Source organism: Emydura macquarii, unplaced genomic scaffold, assembly GCF_026122565.2.
Source record: "Emydura macquarii macquarii isolate MOO-44397 ecotype Brisbane River unplaced genomic scaffold, CSIRO-AGI_Emac_v2 contig_2636, whole genome shotgun sequence".
Taxonomy (NCBI): domain Eukaryota; kingdom Metazoa; phylum Chordata; order Testudines; family Chelidae; genus Emydura; species Emydura macquarii.
Window position 1 is genome coordinate 34,025,797 of NW_027132773.1, and position 17,294 is coordinate 34,043,090.

At 44.8% G+C, this 17,294-nt stretch overlaps 1 protein-coding gene and 1 long non-coding RNA gene across 5 annotated transcripts in view; one reads left to right on the plus strand and one right to left on the minus strand.

The window, feature by feature from the left end:
* Positions 1 to 1,495: 1,495 nt before the first annotated feature.
* On the minus strand, positions 1,496 to 5,495 carry LOC137163921 (uncharacterized). The gene is made up of 2 exons (XR_010922876.1): positions 5,182 to 5,495; positions 1,496 to 4,058 (listed from the first exon to the last, which is right to left on the minus strand). It is a non-coding gene; the product is annotated as an uncharacterized lncRNA (long non-coding RNA).
* Positions 5,496 to 5,744: 249 nt separating this feature from the next.
* Positions 5,745 to 17,294, plus strand: part of CELSR1 (cadherin EGF LAG seven-pass G-type receptor 1) — a 256,449-nt gene continuing 244,899 nt past the window's right edge. For all 4 annotated transcript variants that reach the window (XM_067564399.1, XM_067564400.1, XM_067564403.1 and 1 more), the window contains exon 1: positions 5,745 to 10,143. In XM_067564399.1, coding sequence (XP_067420500.1) covers positions 6,429 to 10,143 — 3,715 coding nt within the window. In that variant the 5' untranslated portion in view covers positions 5,745 to 6,428. The remainder of the gene's footprint in view (positions 10,144 to 17,294) is intronic.

Genomic DNA, 17,294 nt, shown 5'->3' on the forward strand with positions numbered 1-17,294 from the left:
GGAGCCCAGATGGGTGCAGGACTCCCTGCTAGTGGCTATGACGGATGAGAATGACCCTAATTCAGCAAAGCATTTAAGCACATGCTTAAAATGTTAAGCCTCTGCTTAAGTGCTTTGCTGTACTGATATCTGTGCAAGAGAAAATTATACACAAAGTAAAAAAAAAATCTGAAAAACCAAAGTAATTTTTCTTTAATCTCTGTTTTAGTGATTTTAAGTGTTATTTGTAACAAGGTAAAACTATTTCAGACAGAAGTGTGATTTTTAATGTGATAGTGATCATTTAAGCCAGTGCTTGTGAAAGTATTTTTCAGAACTAGCAACAGTTCTAGACCTAAATCCATTCAGTATCTAAATAGAATATTTAAGAGATTACAATTATGAAAATCAACATAAATTGTCAGTGTGATAAATCTTCAACTGTCTCTTGCTAAGCCAATGCATCATCTTTGCTGCTGAGAATGTGAGATTTATTTGTGCTTTTGCTCCAGCAGTTGAAATGTGTTTTATCCTGGCAAGATTATACGATAAATTATAAAAAACAATGCTTTTGCAAAGCCACAGTAAAGTGTGAGAGGACTGGGGAATGATACTATGGGTTATGTAACAAATGAGAATACAATGGAACATGTCAGATGAAACAGGCTAAAATTAACTAGAGCTGCTAAGCATGAGGAAATAGCAGGCCACTCACACAAACAAGAATTGAGTCTAGGTTGCTTTTGTAATTAAGTACCTATCAAGTTTCATACAAATGTTCCTATGGTATCTTTGCTTTCTAAGATTCCTGAACATTAGTTTTCATGGAACAAGATGGAATGAAAAATGTGAAAGGTGTCTTTTTGTAGATGTGGTTAAACCAATGAAAAACTTTTGAACTCTGGCTCTAGCTCTGTCTAAGAGACCCAGAAGAGGGGAGTATTTAACAGTAAAAGCCTATGTTTTAAAGATATAGACTTTAAACCCCCCTGGCAAAGAAATTCAGAGATAACACTGAAAAATATGGACTGATAGTTTGGCTTTCGTTTCAGTATAAAAAGACATTAGTCTGTCTAAATTTTTAGCATGACTGACTTGTGGTATAAATCATGCCTCAAGCTTGGTGATGGGAAGGTTTAAAATGTTTTCCACCATCCCTCTTCCTCTTGCTTTTGAAGGACTGCCTGGTTTCATCTGAAGATCTGCAAATGTAAGTATGCCCCTAAATTCCAAGGGGTGGGGTGGGGTCCTGGAAAATACTGGGTAAAACTGAATGAATCATCTAAATATCTTCCACAACTAAAACCATTAAAGCTTTCTTTCTTTGCCACAAATGTTAGCAATAATAATTTCCCTCCCCTGTGAAATAATATAATTCCAGTGTTGGTAGCAGCTGTGATAATTTAATTCTTCATGGAGATAGTCTATCGTGTCCTCTGTTAGCCATTGGTGAGACTGACAGGAACAGGTTTTCCTGAAAGCTGCCTTCTTGTGTTCGAGTTTTCAGAGTTTCAAATATCTTTAAATAGTTTATTTAACTTTCACAGAGATAAAGTATCCTTCATAGTTAAAAACCGTTACCTATCAGTTATGCCATGATGTGCAACCAAACAAGTTTTCCACATTTTTGCCATTTGTTACACAAATTTGGATGGCTTGTATCACACAAAGGCAGGTTCAAATACTGAAAGGTCTTGATGATGCTGACTAGATGAGCCACAAAGTTCCTCATTGGCCACTAGAGGCTACTGCTGCAGCAGGAATCAGATACAGCAAGGAAAGCTAACATTGTAGAGTGAAAAACGTAAGACAAATTAAGGTGTACATCAGAATCACATAGAATTGTCATCTTCATCAGTGAAACAAATATAATAAAATGTTATTTTGCTTTGCCTAACATATTATCCAGCAAACTGATCCAATTTTACAACACTATTTCATATACAGATATCTATTGCTACAAGAATAAAGTCTTTAATAAATATTCCAGATTGTCTATGTTCAAACATTTTATTTAATTTTTTTCATAGTAAAGAACAAAGCATTAGCACAGTGGTTCCCAACCTTTTTGGCTCACGGGCTACAGATACCATTTTTACAACCCTGAAGGGCCACCAGTCTCCACCTGCAGCCCCCCACCTCCCTCACTGCAGCCAGACGGAAGGAATCCTTGTTGATCTCCCATCCCCCTGGCTCCAGCAGGAAAACCGTACTTGTCCTGTAGCCCTGTGTGCTCCACCTAGATCCCTAGGCAGCAGCTTCCTTCTGCAGTCAGCGGGAGGGGAGCAACAGGCCACTCTGAAAGACCCATAGGCCACTTTTGGCCCATGGGCAACGGTTTGGGAACCACTGTATTAGCAGGTGATGGCAGGTGATGATTGGACACATTGTGACCTGTAAATCAGAGCACTTGCAGCATCCTTTATATACAAAACTTTCCAGGAGACTGGTGGAGCAAGGCTCCCCAAAAATGTTTTTGGCTGGATATGGCTAAAAAGAAATCCTGCCCATATTACTCATAGAAGCAGGCCCATTGACTTTCATGGGGAAGTGGAGGTAGTATGAAGCCAAACTTACCTTGTCTTGGACCAAAAACATATAGCATCATAAGAGTGCAGAGTTTGGGTGTCATAACTCTGAATTTCCATATCTGACTTCCTACCTACCTTCCATACTTGTTTTGGTGATAATTACCCTGTTTTAATGTTACTGTAACAGGTTGGCAGCTTGCTGAGCACCTCCGTCTCCTCCCCACCATGGCCAGAGGTCACTCTGCAGCACTCTGTCTCTGTTCCCCTCTTCAGGGCCCCTTAATGACTCATTCACTCACAAGTAATTAAAACATTCCTCTCCAGGGGTCTAGTTTATTTAGTCCTTACACACTGGCCCTCTAGCCCTCAACCCCAGTTCACTGTCTCAACCCCTTAGGTAGGAAGTCTCCAGCCCTTCCTCATGGACCTCAGTCCTAATTCAAAGTTTCTTTCCCTCTCCAAGCAAGAATTTTGCCATGCAGGCCCAAACCCCAGTCAGTGTCTCTCTCTCCCCTTAGATAGGGAGTCCCTAGCCTTCCTTCCCAGAGCTGGGTCCTAATTCAACGGTCTCTCTCAGGCTGGAGTTCAGCCTCCTGGCTCTGACTTCCTCCTGCCTTAGCAGGCTATTCCCAAGTTGTCCTAGTCAGTGCAACTCTCCGGGTCTCAGGGGCTTTCTTGCAAGAGTCTTGCCTCAGTCATTGCCACAGCTTCCTGAACTTCCCCTCTACAGTCATTACCCTTTATAGGGGAATATGCTGCCCTCCAGGAACCCTGTTAATGGCACAGGTGGGCTGGAGCAGTTCCTTCAGTAGTCAGGATTGGCTGGGCACAGGCCTCTGTCCCTTAAGGGGCAAGCCACCCTGTTTCAGTTACCCTTAAGTTACTGATAATATCTAAAATAAATGCTGAGCTTCTAAATAGTTCCTGTTTTTTAAATATCTCACTTCCCCCTAAATTGCTGTCCTTTTAATCTTAACTCATCTTTACTAGCTTTATTTCTGAGAATTAGGACAAGCTACTAATTCAAGTGTTACTGTGAATAGATTTATACAGCATCTATTTAACGTAAATGTTTGCAATGCATCTATTATATTATACTAAGAAAATGATACTCAGGCATCCACCATTAGGTGGAGCTAGACCGACTAGCTAAATAGTAAGTGGACAATGTGACAATGTATACGGTGTGATACTATCTTCTCTGATTCTTGTCTGCCAGCCCTATAGTGATGATGCACTGAATGAAGTCTTTCCTCCACTTTCTGTTTTGTCTTAACTTCATGGCTTTGTTCATCTTTAAACTGTTTTGTTCTATGTCATTCTTTACAGTGTCTATCCAATCCTCCGTCTTCTATTTCTAGTTTCTTCCACGCTGGTATGTATTGCCATGTATGGAATCTTTCCTGGGCCCATTCGTGACACATGTCCAAACCATTGCAGTCATCTTTCTTGAATCTTCTATAAGTAATATTTCTTATCCTAGCAAGCGTAGTTAGCGGTGACTGCTAGTGAAAGGGCACATCTGGTCCTGCAAGTGCACAAAGTCTCCTACAGCGAAGACAGAAAAACAACTTCCAAAGTATAATGTTGGCAGAAATAGAATGATTACAATACACTGGTCAACCACAAAACCAAGGAATCATGGTCAAACATGTGGCAAATATTGGACTATAGAAACCAAATATATTACTATCTAACTGACCAAGAAAAATATATCTAATTTTCTTCATGTGTCAGTGTGTGTTTATTAAAATCCATTTATTCAGAACATATCCCATTGTCTACTTTATCAGCTTATTCTCTTAGGGGCTGGATTCTTATTTACAACAGAAGCTACTTTATATCTTTCTGGGAGTACATTGTATTTATGGTGTTCTGGAACTTCATCTTAAGATGGCACCTCCAGGGACTGAACACCCTTTATCATCCAACTGTGACATTGTTTCAGAACTGCTTCAGATGAAAGTGTACCATTTACTGAATCACCAACCCCACTTCCTGTAGAATGTAGTTTTTCCTAGCTGTTGGGGGAAGTGCTGGGAGAAGTTTAACTCCAATCACTCCAGCAGAGAAGGGATTGTTTTATCTATCACTGCCCACAACCCTTACAGGGTGTAGCAAAATATCCCCATGCAGCCCAGCCCATAGGAAGGGTGGTGTGGCCAACTCTTTGGAGGCTGCAGGCAATGATGGCCTACCCTTCTCTTCCACTGTAGTGCTGGGAGCTAAACTACAGCTGCACCTTAGGCTAGTTGGGGAATTGAACCTCCCAAGCAATAAAAAGATGAAGGGAGGGAACACTGATTTGGAAGTAACTTGTTTTTTGTTTTTGCCCACAGCAAACTAATCTTAATAAGTGTTTTAGTTTTCCCAGATGCGATAGATAGATGGACAGGTCAGTGCACACACACTAATTGACAAAAGTGTGGAGCGCAAACTCCGAGCTGCACAGCTCTGAGAATAGCCGTTCTCACTCTTTTCCTGGTGCTCTCAGGCTGCATGAAGAAGCACCCTGAATCCCACAAACAAAAACATAAACACCCAGGCAAGGTGTATGGGCACGCTGCACGGAAACAGCTGTACTCATGGGATAGCACCAAATAGCACTCAGATCAAAAGCAGGTGAGGCTGGGGGTGCTCTCAATAGGTCCATGCTCTAGGCAAGCTGCACCTTCTGGAGACTAGGAGCCGGCCCATGCACCGCTAGTGTCACTAGATCTCGTCTGCAGGTCAGCCTCCCGCACACGGGGCACAACGGCCTGGCTCTCTCTGACATCTGTACTTGTGCCCCGGGGCCAGCAGAGAGCTCTGCACCCTTGCAGGCTGCAGAAGAGCCGGCGACACGCCCAGCCCCGCCGGCTACTCTCTCACGGGCTGATTGTGTCTTTTCACCCCCACGCACCCACTCCGGCCACGCCTCCTCCCTTCAGGTTGCAGCTGCACACTGAATGTAGAGGGAAGAAACTCCGCCCCGGGCACTGGCTGCTGCAGCCTCCTCTGCCCCCGGGCCAGCTTTAGAGACCCGTGGTCTCCATAGAGATATTAACACCCTGCACCTTTCCGTCGCTCTCCGGGAACAATCCATGGAAAAGCAGGGAGTGGGAGAGAAGCAGTGGCAGGAAATCGCCGCGAGCTGATCTCCGGGCAACTCCCCCGGTGTGCTGCACGCACATGTTGCTGCTGCCGGGCACCAGGAAAACTCCGCGGCATCAGCCCGGCGACGCTATCCAGTGTCACCCCGCGGCGGGCCGGTGGCCTTTTATTAACGCCAACCAAGTTCAGACCCCCTCTGCTCTGCCAGTGCGGGGGCGCCCCGGCCGCCAGAGACCGGAGCAGTAGCTAGAAGGGGAACCGCTCCGGAGAGCAGCGGGCTGAAGGGACGTGTTTGCAAGGGATCGTTCCCGCCGGAGAGCGCTGATCCCAGAGCCGCCGTCGCCGGCGGGAGGATTTACACCGGCCCCTGCACGATTCGGATTCGGAGCGGGACTTTTGGAGGGCCGGGAGCGCGGAGGCGGGTGCCGCTGGGAGAGGCGCTGGCGGGGAGCGGGTCCCCGGGAGCTGCGTGCGCGAAGAGGCTGCGGCCAGCCGGCGGGAGCCGCGGGATTGCTTTGAAAGAAGACGACACGAGCGGCAGGTTTATGCTAATCGCCCCGCCGGGAGCAGCAGGGGGAGGAGGCGAGGAGCCATTTTGGACTCGCTTTAAACTTTAAGGTGGAAAAGTTGCAATTCTCCAGCCGGGTCCCGGGCGATGTTCCCCGCCGCGGGGCTCTGAGGCAGCGGGCCCGCCCGGCAGGGGAGGACTAGGCCAGGCTCCCCCGGCCCCGCCGCTCATGGCCGAGGGCGGATGAGCAGCCCCGGCGGGTGGATGGATTTTGCAGGCGCCCTTTGCCTGGGATCGCTGCCTTGCAAGACGCGGAGATGCCGCCGCCGCTGCCGGTGTCCGCAGCCGCCTGGGTCTCGTGGCTCGCTCTGCTCTGCCGGCTGCCGCTGGTGCCGGCGGGGGGCTGGGAGCTGCACCTCTCCTGCGGCGCCGGCCGCGCCGGGGACCTGCTGCTGGATGTCTCCCTGGGGCCCGGCTGGCTGTACAGCGTGGACGAGGCGCTGACGGCCCGCCGCGTGCGGGCGGCGGTGGAGGTGACAGCCGCCGGGCAGCTGAGGCGCCGCGGGGCGGCCGGCGGGGGCTGCCCGGCGAGCCCCTCGGGCTGCGCGCGCCTGGAGCGCAACCCGCTGCCTCTCCACTTGCGCATCGCCGCCCCGCGCTCCCGGGCGCGGCTCTCCCTCCGCCTGGCCGTGTACGTGCACGGCCCGGGCTGCCCCCGTCGGGACAGGAGCCAGGAGCGGCCCCGGCTCGTGGTCCGGCTCGCCCCGGAACAGCTGCCAGCCCCGCTCTGCTTCCCTGCAGCCAGCCGGCACCTGCCCCCCGGGCCCGCCGAGGAGCTGCGCTCTGCCCTCATGGGCCTGACCAGCTTCCCTGCCTGCAGGTGCCCGAACCACCGGCCCCGGGGCTCCGGCGAGCAGGAGGCAGGGGCCAGGGCCGGCTGTTGTCTGCGGCCAGCCGGGGAGCCCCCTCTGCAGCTGGTCTGTGCCTTGAGGACAGGGGGAGAGCTACTCCTGCAGCTGGGGCTGCAGCGCGCCCCGTCCGACGGGGCAGGGGGTGGGGAGGAGAAGGAGAGGGCTTGGGGGGAACGGGAGCCCGTGGGTGTGAGGGGAGAGGAGAGAGGGGCGGTGGGTGCAGGGCCAGGGCCCCAGGGAGTGTGGACAGAGGAGCGGGGCAGCTGGGATCCTCCTCTCCAGGGGGCTCGGAGAAGGAGAAGTGCGAACAGCCCTCCGCAGTTCCAGCTGCCCAGCTACCAGGTATCCATCCCGGAGAACAAGCCTGCGGGTACCCGGGTGATCACCCTGCGGGCCCAGGACCCGGACGAGGGGGAGGCCGGCCGGCTGGTGTACTCCATGGAGGCGCTTTTCGACGAGCGCTCCAATGACTACTTCTCCATCGACCCGGAGACGGGCAGCGTGCTCACCACCCGCAGCCTGGACCGGGAGACCAAGGACACCCACGTGCTGAAGGTGACTGCAACTGACCAGGGCTCCCCCCGCCGCCGCTCAGCCACCACCTACTTGACTGTGACCGTGAGTGACACCAATGACCATGAGCCGGTGTTCGAGCAGCCTGAGTACAGGGAGACCATCCGGGAGAACCTGGAGGTGGGTTACGAGGTGCTGACTATCCGTGCCACGGATGGTGATGCCCCGGCCAATGCCAACATGCTTTACCGCTTGCTGGAGCCAGGTGCCGGGGATGGCGTCTTTGAGATTGACCCACGCTCTGGAGTAGTGAGGACCTGTGCCCTTGTGGACCGTGAGGAGGTCTCTGAGTACCACCTGGTGGTAGAAGCCAACGACCAAGGAAAGGAGCCAGGTCCCCGCAGTGCCACAGCTATGGTACATATCACTGTGGAAGATGAGAATGACAACTACCCACAGTTCAGTGAGAAGCGCTACCTGGTGCAGGTACCAGAGGATGCCCCAGTGAACAGCCAAGTGCTGCAGGTACAAGCAACAGACCGGGACCGGGGCAGCAATGCCCAGGTGCACTACAGCATTGTGAGCGGCAACCTCAAAGGCCAGTTCTACATACACTCTTTCTCCGGTGCCATCGATCTGATCAATCCCCTGGACTATGAGACCATCCGTGAGTACACACTGAGAATCAAAGCCCAGGATGGGGGCAGGCCCCCTTTGATTAACTCGAGTGGGATGGTATCTGTTCAAGTGGTGGATGTGAATGACAATGCCCCTATCTTTGTCAGCACCCCCTTCCAGGCCACGGTTCTGGAGAATGTGCCATTGGGCTACTCGGTGCTGCACGTTCAGGCAGTGGATGCTGATTCTGGAGACAATGCCCGTCTGGAGTACAAACTTATAGACTTGTCCCAGTCTTCTGGTGCGGGGTTCCCAGATGGGGACACTGGGTTTCCATTCCAGATCAACAATAGCACTGGCTGGATTACAGTGTCGACTGAGCTGGACCGAGAAACTATGGAGAACTATCACTTTGGGGTAGAGGCTAGGGACCATGGAGTACCTGTCATGACTTCCTCAGCCAGTGTGGCCATCACGGTCTTGGATGTCAATGACAACAACCCTACCTTCACTGAGAAGGTCTATCAGCTCAGGCTGAATGAGGATGCAGCAGTGGGCAGCAGTGTCCTGACCCTGAAAGCAGTGGACAGGGACATCAACAGTGTGGTGACCTACCAGATCACTAGCGGCAACACTAGGAATCGCTTTGCCATCACCAGCCAGAGTGGGGGTGGGCTGATCACCCTGGCCTTGCCCCTGGATTACAAGCAGGAGAGGCAGTACGTGCTGACAGTTACTGCTTCAGATGGCACTCTCTTTGACACTGTCCAGGTCTTCATCAATGTCACCGATGCCAACACACACCGCCCAGTCTTCCAGAGCTCCCATTACACAGTGAGCATCAGTGAGGACAAGCCCATTGGCACCTCTGTTGTGACCATCAGTGCCACTGATGAAGATACAGGGGAAAATGCCAGGATCACATACATTTTGGAGGATAACATTCCTCAGTTCCGCATTGACCCGGACACAGGCACTATCACCACCTTGATGGAGCTAGACTACGAGGATCAAGCCTCTTACACGTTGGCCATTACAGCTCGTGACAATGGGATCCCTCAGAAATCTGACACCACCTACGTGGAGATCCTCATTCTGGATGCCAATGACAATGTCCCCCGCTTCCTGCGTGACCGTTACCAGGGCTCAGTCTTTGAGGATGTGCCACTCTCCACCAGTGTCCTTCAGCTGTCTGCCACTGACCGTGACTCAGGCCTGAATGGCCGCCTCCTTTACACCTTCCAGGGTGGTGATGATGGCGATGGAGACTTTTACATTGAGCCCACTTCTGGAGTGATACGCACACTGCGCAAGCTGGATCGTGAGAATGTGGCTGTCTACAGCCTGCGGGCCTTTGCTGTGGACAGAGGCAGCCCACCTCTCAAAGCCTCTGTGGATATCCAGGTCACTGTGCTGGACATCAACGACAACCCGCCTGTCTTTGAACAGGATGAGTTTGACATCTTTGTGGAAGAGAACAGCCCAGTGGGCTCTGTTGTGGCACGGATCAGTGCAGCTGACCCAGACGAAGGAACCAACGCACAAATCATGTACCAGATCGTGGAGGGTAACATCCCTGAGGTCTTTCAGCTTGACCTGCTCAATGGTGATCTCACAGCCCTGATGGATCTGGATTATGAAAGCCGGACAGAGTATGCGATCGTGGTGCAGGCCACCTCCGCCCCTCTTGTCAGCCGAGCCACCGTGCACATTCGCCTGTTGGATCAGAATGACAACCCACCCGTGCTACAGGACTTCCAGATCCTCTTCAACAACTATGTGACCAACAAGTCTAACAGCTTCCCGTCTGGGGTGATTGGCAAGATCCCAGCCCATGACCCTGATGTGTCCGACAGCCTCGCCTACACTTTTGTTCAGGGCAACGAGTTAAACCTGCTACTCTTGGACTCTGCCACTGGGGAACTCAAACTCAGTCGGGATCTGGACAACAACAGACCCCTGGAGGCTCTCATGCAAGTGTCAGTCTCAGGTAAGAAAATTTGGCAGAGGATAATAATGTGTGAGAACTTTGTTTATTGGACCCACATACTGGTATAGGCAGCAACATGCTGTGGGCAGCCTAGTGTACAACTTTTAATTTCCTGAGGCAGTGGTTTATTTGTGAAATTCCTTGAGAAGAGCCACACAAATGTATCAAAGCTATGTGCTGTGAATGAAGTGAATAGTGTGTTGGGGTGTATTTAGCAAGTGATACTTTGAATTACAAGGGAAAATATATATAAGTGGGGGCAAAATATATTCCCTGGGCCTAGTTAACTATTTAGGCTAAAATTTTCAGATGTGGATATAAAGAGTTAATAAGTGACCTGATTTTTAAAGATGCAGAGAATGTACAGCTGTCATTGATTGACTTTCATTTAATGCTTAGACTTAATCCTATCATTAGTGGGTACGTTGTACAGAAAGTTGGGGGTTTGTTACTTTTTTTTTTAACGAGATGTAACACTTTTGACTATTTTCTTTTGAACATGGGGAGAGTTGGCTGGTAAATTTTCTTTAGATTTTGAGTCTAATTTTCTGCTAGTGTAATATGGGCAAAACTCCACTGAAGTCAGCGAGCTGCACCCATTTGCACTAGCAAACAAAATTTTGACCTTTGTTTATATCATTGGAAAATGACTCCTCCAGAACAATCCATTATAGCTGTGTAACACATTTAATTTCAGTGGCGTTGCTTTGGTGTAACTGAGGCCAGAAATTGCCACAGAGTGTCACCAAAATAAGTATTAAAAGTTTTCTTTTTTTGTCTTTAGTATTTTAGGCTTAATTAATCTAGTGATAATTACAGTAATTTATTATCTGTTTACAGTGGCTTTAAACTGTACTGTGAATTGACACATGCAAATCCTAAATAATTAGTTTTGTTTTACTTCTCAGTAATTTAAATAACTTGTCAAATAATCTCCATAGAAAAGAACTGCACTTTTGCTCAGTTTCTTGTTTATCATGGAATTACTCTTTATAATTATGGTACATACAGTGCATCAATAATGCAATGACTAATCTCCACCCCAAATTCTGCTCTGCTGTTCTGAGCCTGCACAACTCCTGTTAACTTAAAAGATCCATCATGAGCAACATTTCCTCTGCAGCCTAACACTAATATTTGTATTCTTTTGTGTGAAGTAGGATGTGTAAGTACTAAGAGAATATAATGATATCTTTTCTTAACACAAATCATCCAGATACCTAAATATGGTACAATCCCCTAGCAACACTTGCTACTACTGTTAGCAGCGCCACTGAGATAAGTGTGGTCTCATGGTAGTGAGTGCTATGCTCTCTACTTCTATAGTGTTTGCAGGATCAGGGTCTTTCTTTGCTGCAGGGTAAAAGAAAGTGGTGTTAATTCAAGTGACTGAAATTATTACTGTGTGTGTTACCTGGCAATGGATTCATATTTCATGCAAAATGCTAAAAGGGGACTATTGTGGTAAATTAGCTCATAATTGTTATTTCCACATTCTTTGAAAGCTTACAGAGACAGAGGCAATTGGCTTTTATGTTTGAAATAAGGCATACATGTGATTTACACGGTCATAATCAGCCTGAACCAGTTGACAGAAAGCAGTAGCTTCTTATCTGATGGCAGGAGATAAAGACCTGGACATTAAGTAAGACGTCTGGAAAGGTTATTAAAATGGGCTAGATGGGGAGAGCATATGGGATAGAAGTAGATCATTCTCATTCCCTTCTCACTCTAATAATGTCTTCATCCATTTATGCAGATTTCAGTGGGCGAAATATATATATGTATATATAAGAATATGGAAATGAAGAAATGAACGTTTAGATCACAGTTAAAACTGCTTTTTATCAGGTCTCGTAATACAACTGACGGATAATGCATCATTGTTACATTTTGTGAGAATGTGAGCACTGAAGCTCCTCTGTTACATTCAAATCTGGTTATCCCTATCACAGCTGCACCCCTTCGGATATTTGAAAGAAGCATTTTCACCAGTTAGCATTCTTAAGTAATTTTGGCAGGCATCAAAGTCAGTTTGATACTGTTTTCTGTGTGTGGGAAAAGATTGCTTCATATAGGTATTTAAGAGGGCAGAGGTCTACAGAACTTGTGTTTCCATTTAAGAAACTCTCGCCTCTTCACTTTCTCCAGTTATCTGATGCATTCTTTAACAGGTGAGATGGAGAGAGGAACAGGCTTGGAGTGAAATACTCAACATTATTATCTGTAGTTAACTGAAAAATGTGTCAGTTGGGTTGTCATTAACCTAACTATCAGCCCAGTCAGTCCTGACGCTGGCAAAAGTCCTGTCAGAGTCTTGGGAGTTTTGAACTGCATATGGTCTCTCGTGGGACATACAGAAATGCTGTTGCTTCTTTTGCAATCATGTTTTCACCTGCACATACGGGATACATCTGAGGTTTGCTGTTATGGCATTGTGGATAAATATGCATAAAAAATTAAGTTTTTCAGATGTGATTGGTCTTAGACACATGAGAGGAGACATGCTATACAATTACATTAACTTGGGACTTTGGCAGTGGGATAAAACAGCATTCTTTTATTTAATCTGTAAATTACTTTTTAAAATGCATGTTTTTATTTGGCAAACAAAAATCCAAAGTTGTTAAAATAATTCTGGAAAAACAGGAAACTGAACTATTAATTTAGCGAAATTTGAAAATGGGACCCAGTTAATTTTAAAACCATGATCGCCTTCAACAAATGGATATCTGCCAAAGCCATATAAAGTCTCTGGCCAGACAGTCCAGAGAGAGGGATTCCAGTGTGTGCACTTCTGTATGCTGAGCTGTGGCATTGTTTCTCCTGTCTCTAGATGCCTCTGAAAGCCCACAACAGGTCTGGGATAGGTGCACAGAGACGAAGCCAAGCAGGGATGAGGTTTTGTAGATGGCTGTGTTACTAATGCACGTCTTTTCCTCTGGCAACCACTGGAAAATCTGCATGAAAGGCAGAGGAAAATTAATCTTTGAGTTGGTCCTCTGCATGTGAGAAAATTACCTTTAATAGGGTACAGGCTAAGGGCAGGAGAATCTGGACAACAGTGGATCTCTGGGCCCCAGCTTGTTCTGCAGGGAAATGGGGAGAAATCCTGTCCCAACCCCTACTGCTGGAAAGTTTGCAAAGAAATCTCACAGTTGTCCTGTCTTTTACATCTGCTGTGAGCTTTTTCTGCCAGAAGGGGTAATCTGGCCTTATATTTCCCTTGCCTGTGTGTGGGATCACAAGGTGTGAATTTTTAAATGTTTGGGATGAAATCCTCACCCTACTGAAGTTAATGGGAGTTTTTCCATTGACTTCAATGGAGTCAGGATTTCATGCTGAGGATCTAGAGTGGGTTTTGAATTTTAGAATCTGCAATTGCTTTAGTGTTGTTAAAAATAATGAAATTAGTGAAATTCTCAGGATTATGAACATATTATTTCTCTTCACCTTTAACAACATGAGCAAACATTAAAGTGACATCGTCAACTTGCAGTCAGGTCAGTTTGTGAAAATGAGTTTAAAATAGTTCTAGATAAAGCATCTGTCCCTAATTTCCCCCTGCTAATTTTAATGGTTTATAGTACCATTTTCCTGTTTTAAAAAATTCCTATTTTTTCCTCTTGTGCTGTGGGAGTGGGGAACAAAAACCAAACGGGAGTGGGAAACTGACTTTGGCTCCAGTCTTGCATAAGGATCCACTTGTCAGTTGAAGTCAATGATACTTTAAGATCCCGATCCCGCAAACATTTGTGTGCATGCACTTAACTTTATTATCATGAGTAGTCCAGTGATCTCAGTGGGACAACTTGCATCAGTAATGTTAAGTATATGTACCTGTATTTGTAGGATCAGGATCTAAATGGATACACAGGTAAAATAATGAAAGTTACTATACACAAATTCTGTCAGATGCACAAAATAAAGAAATGGAAAAATAGTGAAATATTTTTTCTCTAATTTCTTTCTCATAAGAGTCTTAAATATTACTTGTAGAAAAAATAGTTTAAAAAAACCCTTTCAGATAGAAGTTTGATATTTTTTCATTTGCTGGTTTCCCTTTAATCAAATCTGTTTTTCCTGATTGCAGTAGAGATTTTTGGAGGTATTATTCCAAGGAGACTTTTAGTGCTTGGTTTGTATCTAAAGTGCTTTAAGATCAAATCATAGTATTTTTTTCCAACCTACTGTCCCAGAACACGTAACCTTAGTCTTTGAATTCTGGACACCCATCAGCTTGAAACTGCCAAAATGTAGTAATATCAGATTGTGAGAAATAGAAAAACTGGACTTAGTAAATGATTATGCCCTCCTAAATATATTTTTTAAAAAGACAAAACAACATTGCAATATTTAACTTATCTTTTAAGAGTTTAAATATTTTAAAATTTAAGCATGCTGCTAACTCCAGTTGCAGTGATCTAAAGGAATGAAGACTGAATATTTTTACCAAAAGCATTCAATCATTTAAAACTTTCAGATGTGATAGGAAACATGGAAACTGAATAAAAATAACAAGGTTTATGGGCCTTTCAGTTGCTTGTTCTGATAAACTTTACTACTCCTTGGTGTTAGTTGAATTTAAGTTTGATAAATGTTATTTAAAACTGTTTCCTAGTAAACCCATGATTCTTCTTCTGGAAAAAACAAGACTACAGGGGAAAACAGAGAATCATTAAGTAAAACAATTAAATGCCAACAGTCATTTGGCACCAGTTGATTCTTTTTCATTATGATTAATTGGATTATTTCTAATCTGCTCAGATCATCACTCATTTTGAAATTATTGCCAATTGGTTTTTTTTGTTGGTTATTGGTGGTGCCATTTGGTCACATTAGTAGAAACAGCAGAAACAAAATCATCACTTTGGGAAAGTGAGAGAAACTTTCTGAGAGGTTACAGAAAATGGAAAGCAGATAAGGCTACAACAAAAATTCATTTGTAAATTAGGAGTATTATAGGACTTTTTCATTTGCAAAATTCCATTTCTAATCCTTCTCAACACCTGAGGTTGAAGTTTAGGGTCAAATATTCAAACACACCTAAGACAGTTAGGAGTCAAGGTCCCATTTTCAAAGGTAATTTGGAAGCCTAAGTTCTATTGACTTTCAAAGAGAGTTAGGCTTCTGTGTGCCTAAATTACTTTTGAACATGGAGCTTTTACTCCTTAATCACACAGGCGCTTTTACCTGTAGTGGATTTACTTTTATGTAAATTGTTTTCCATTAGATACTTGGTATCATGGTAATAAGTGTTATAAAAGGATCTAGATGAAGATAGTTAGAGTAGCAATGAACTGAGGTATATAGGAAATAATTCATAGTTAAGACTCTGATCCTGCAATTTACAATGTGTCAGTGGACTACTGTGTTTTTGTGGAGCCCACCTTGGTTAATGGTCTCTAGCCTATCCAATGCAGGATTAGAACATAATTTTTCAATTTCAAAAGCAAAGACCTATGTTTCTTAATATACTGTGCATCTCATTTACTATTAATTTGCACATCACCTACACTTTAATTGTGAAACAGTTTTGTTTGAAGTTCCTTGGTTCTACATTTCATCATAATTCTATGTGGTTTCCTTTACCATTATCTTTATAGCTGATAAGAGCAATTCAATTATACATCAGGTCGTTGTTATTGCTGGTATTTTATGGTTTATGTTCAGAGAAAAAAATGCTCAAAGTTTGTTTTCAATTATGTGCTTTTAGTCAACCAATGTGTATGTGAGCTAACAATATTTCCTTTTACATTCTTCTGACCTAAAATTAGATATTAAAGTGGGATTTAATGTAGTCACTGTAACACCAACAAACCCAAATTAAGATAAGACTCATCTAGTGATGCAATAAATGTTTATTATTCTAACTCAGTGTTTGTAAAGAGATCATTTTCATTATTGTAGTTAAAAAGTCATTATGCCAATGTTGCCCCATTTCCAGATTGGTCACTTTCTATACAAATAGAACAGCAGATTTGTACCTTGTTTTGTATTATTTGCATATTGGTGAATTTAGTGTTGCAGTTTCCTCATGGACAGAGGCCAGATACTACAGTGATAGGTGCTGTAAAAATACCTATGTTATTTTTAGAAGTGTTTTAGGTTAAAAGAGCAAAAGGCATGGAAACTTTGCAAAGGCACTTTGGATTTGTAAAGAATGCAAAATCTGGCCCTAAGTGGTGAGGTCCAGTGTTTCATTGCTTTATGGAAGTGTAGACTGTGTACGTCTTTGAGGTTTTGTATTTCTATTATATGGCTGATATTGCACTATTAAATTCTTGCAGAATTGGGACAATGACGTAAGTGATCTAGGATCGGGCCCTATAGAGATGCTGAGGGATAGTTTGTTTTGTTTCAGCTATGCAGATCAAGCAGTTCCTTTATGAGTAATGTTTCTGCCTTTTTGCAAGAACTTGCTTCCATTTCAATCATTCACAAGGTTACTGGTAGCTTGGGGAAAAGGTCTGGTTTCAGGTATCAACAAAGGAGGGATTAATACATGAGCTACTCACTGCAGCTTTCCTGTAGCCACTAGGGAAGTAAATTCTTTAAGTGTAGAACATCATTATCCCAGCAGGTTATATACAATTACAAGATTACAGTGTATTTATGAATGGATTTTCTTTGATGCTTCCCATTCCTATCATGATACTTGGATAAAGATGTAGAGACACATCAGATTTCTTATAAAATGACCCTGTGAAGGCAGAACTCACTGTGTAGTGGGAACAGCTTAAAATTGTAATTTAGAATTGTAACATACTTGTTGGTCTCACAAAGCTCTGAAAGTGCAGTAGCTGGCACATCCCATGGTAAAGTAATCTGAGAAACAGCAATAATCTGAAGATTAAAAAAGACTAGGGAATAAATTGTTATTGATCACATTTAGTCTATGTTTGTCTATGAAAGACAACTGTGTGATTAGTCCATCATCCTTACAGTTCTGTGTGAGAAGACAAAAATTCTTCTAATTCAAAGTTATAGGAAGTTTATATTACTCATATGATGAAAGAATCATCACCACCCTCATCATTATTTATTTAGAATGTGGCAGTGTCCAAATGACCTAATCAGGATCAGTACTTCATTTTGCTAGGAGGTATACAAACAAACAGGAAAACTCAGTCTCTGCCCTAAAGCACTAC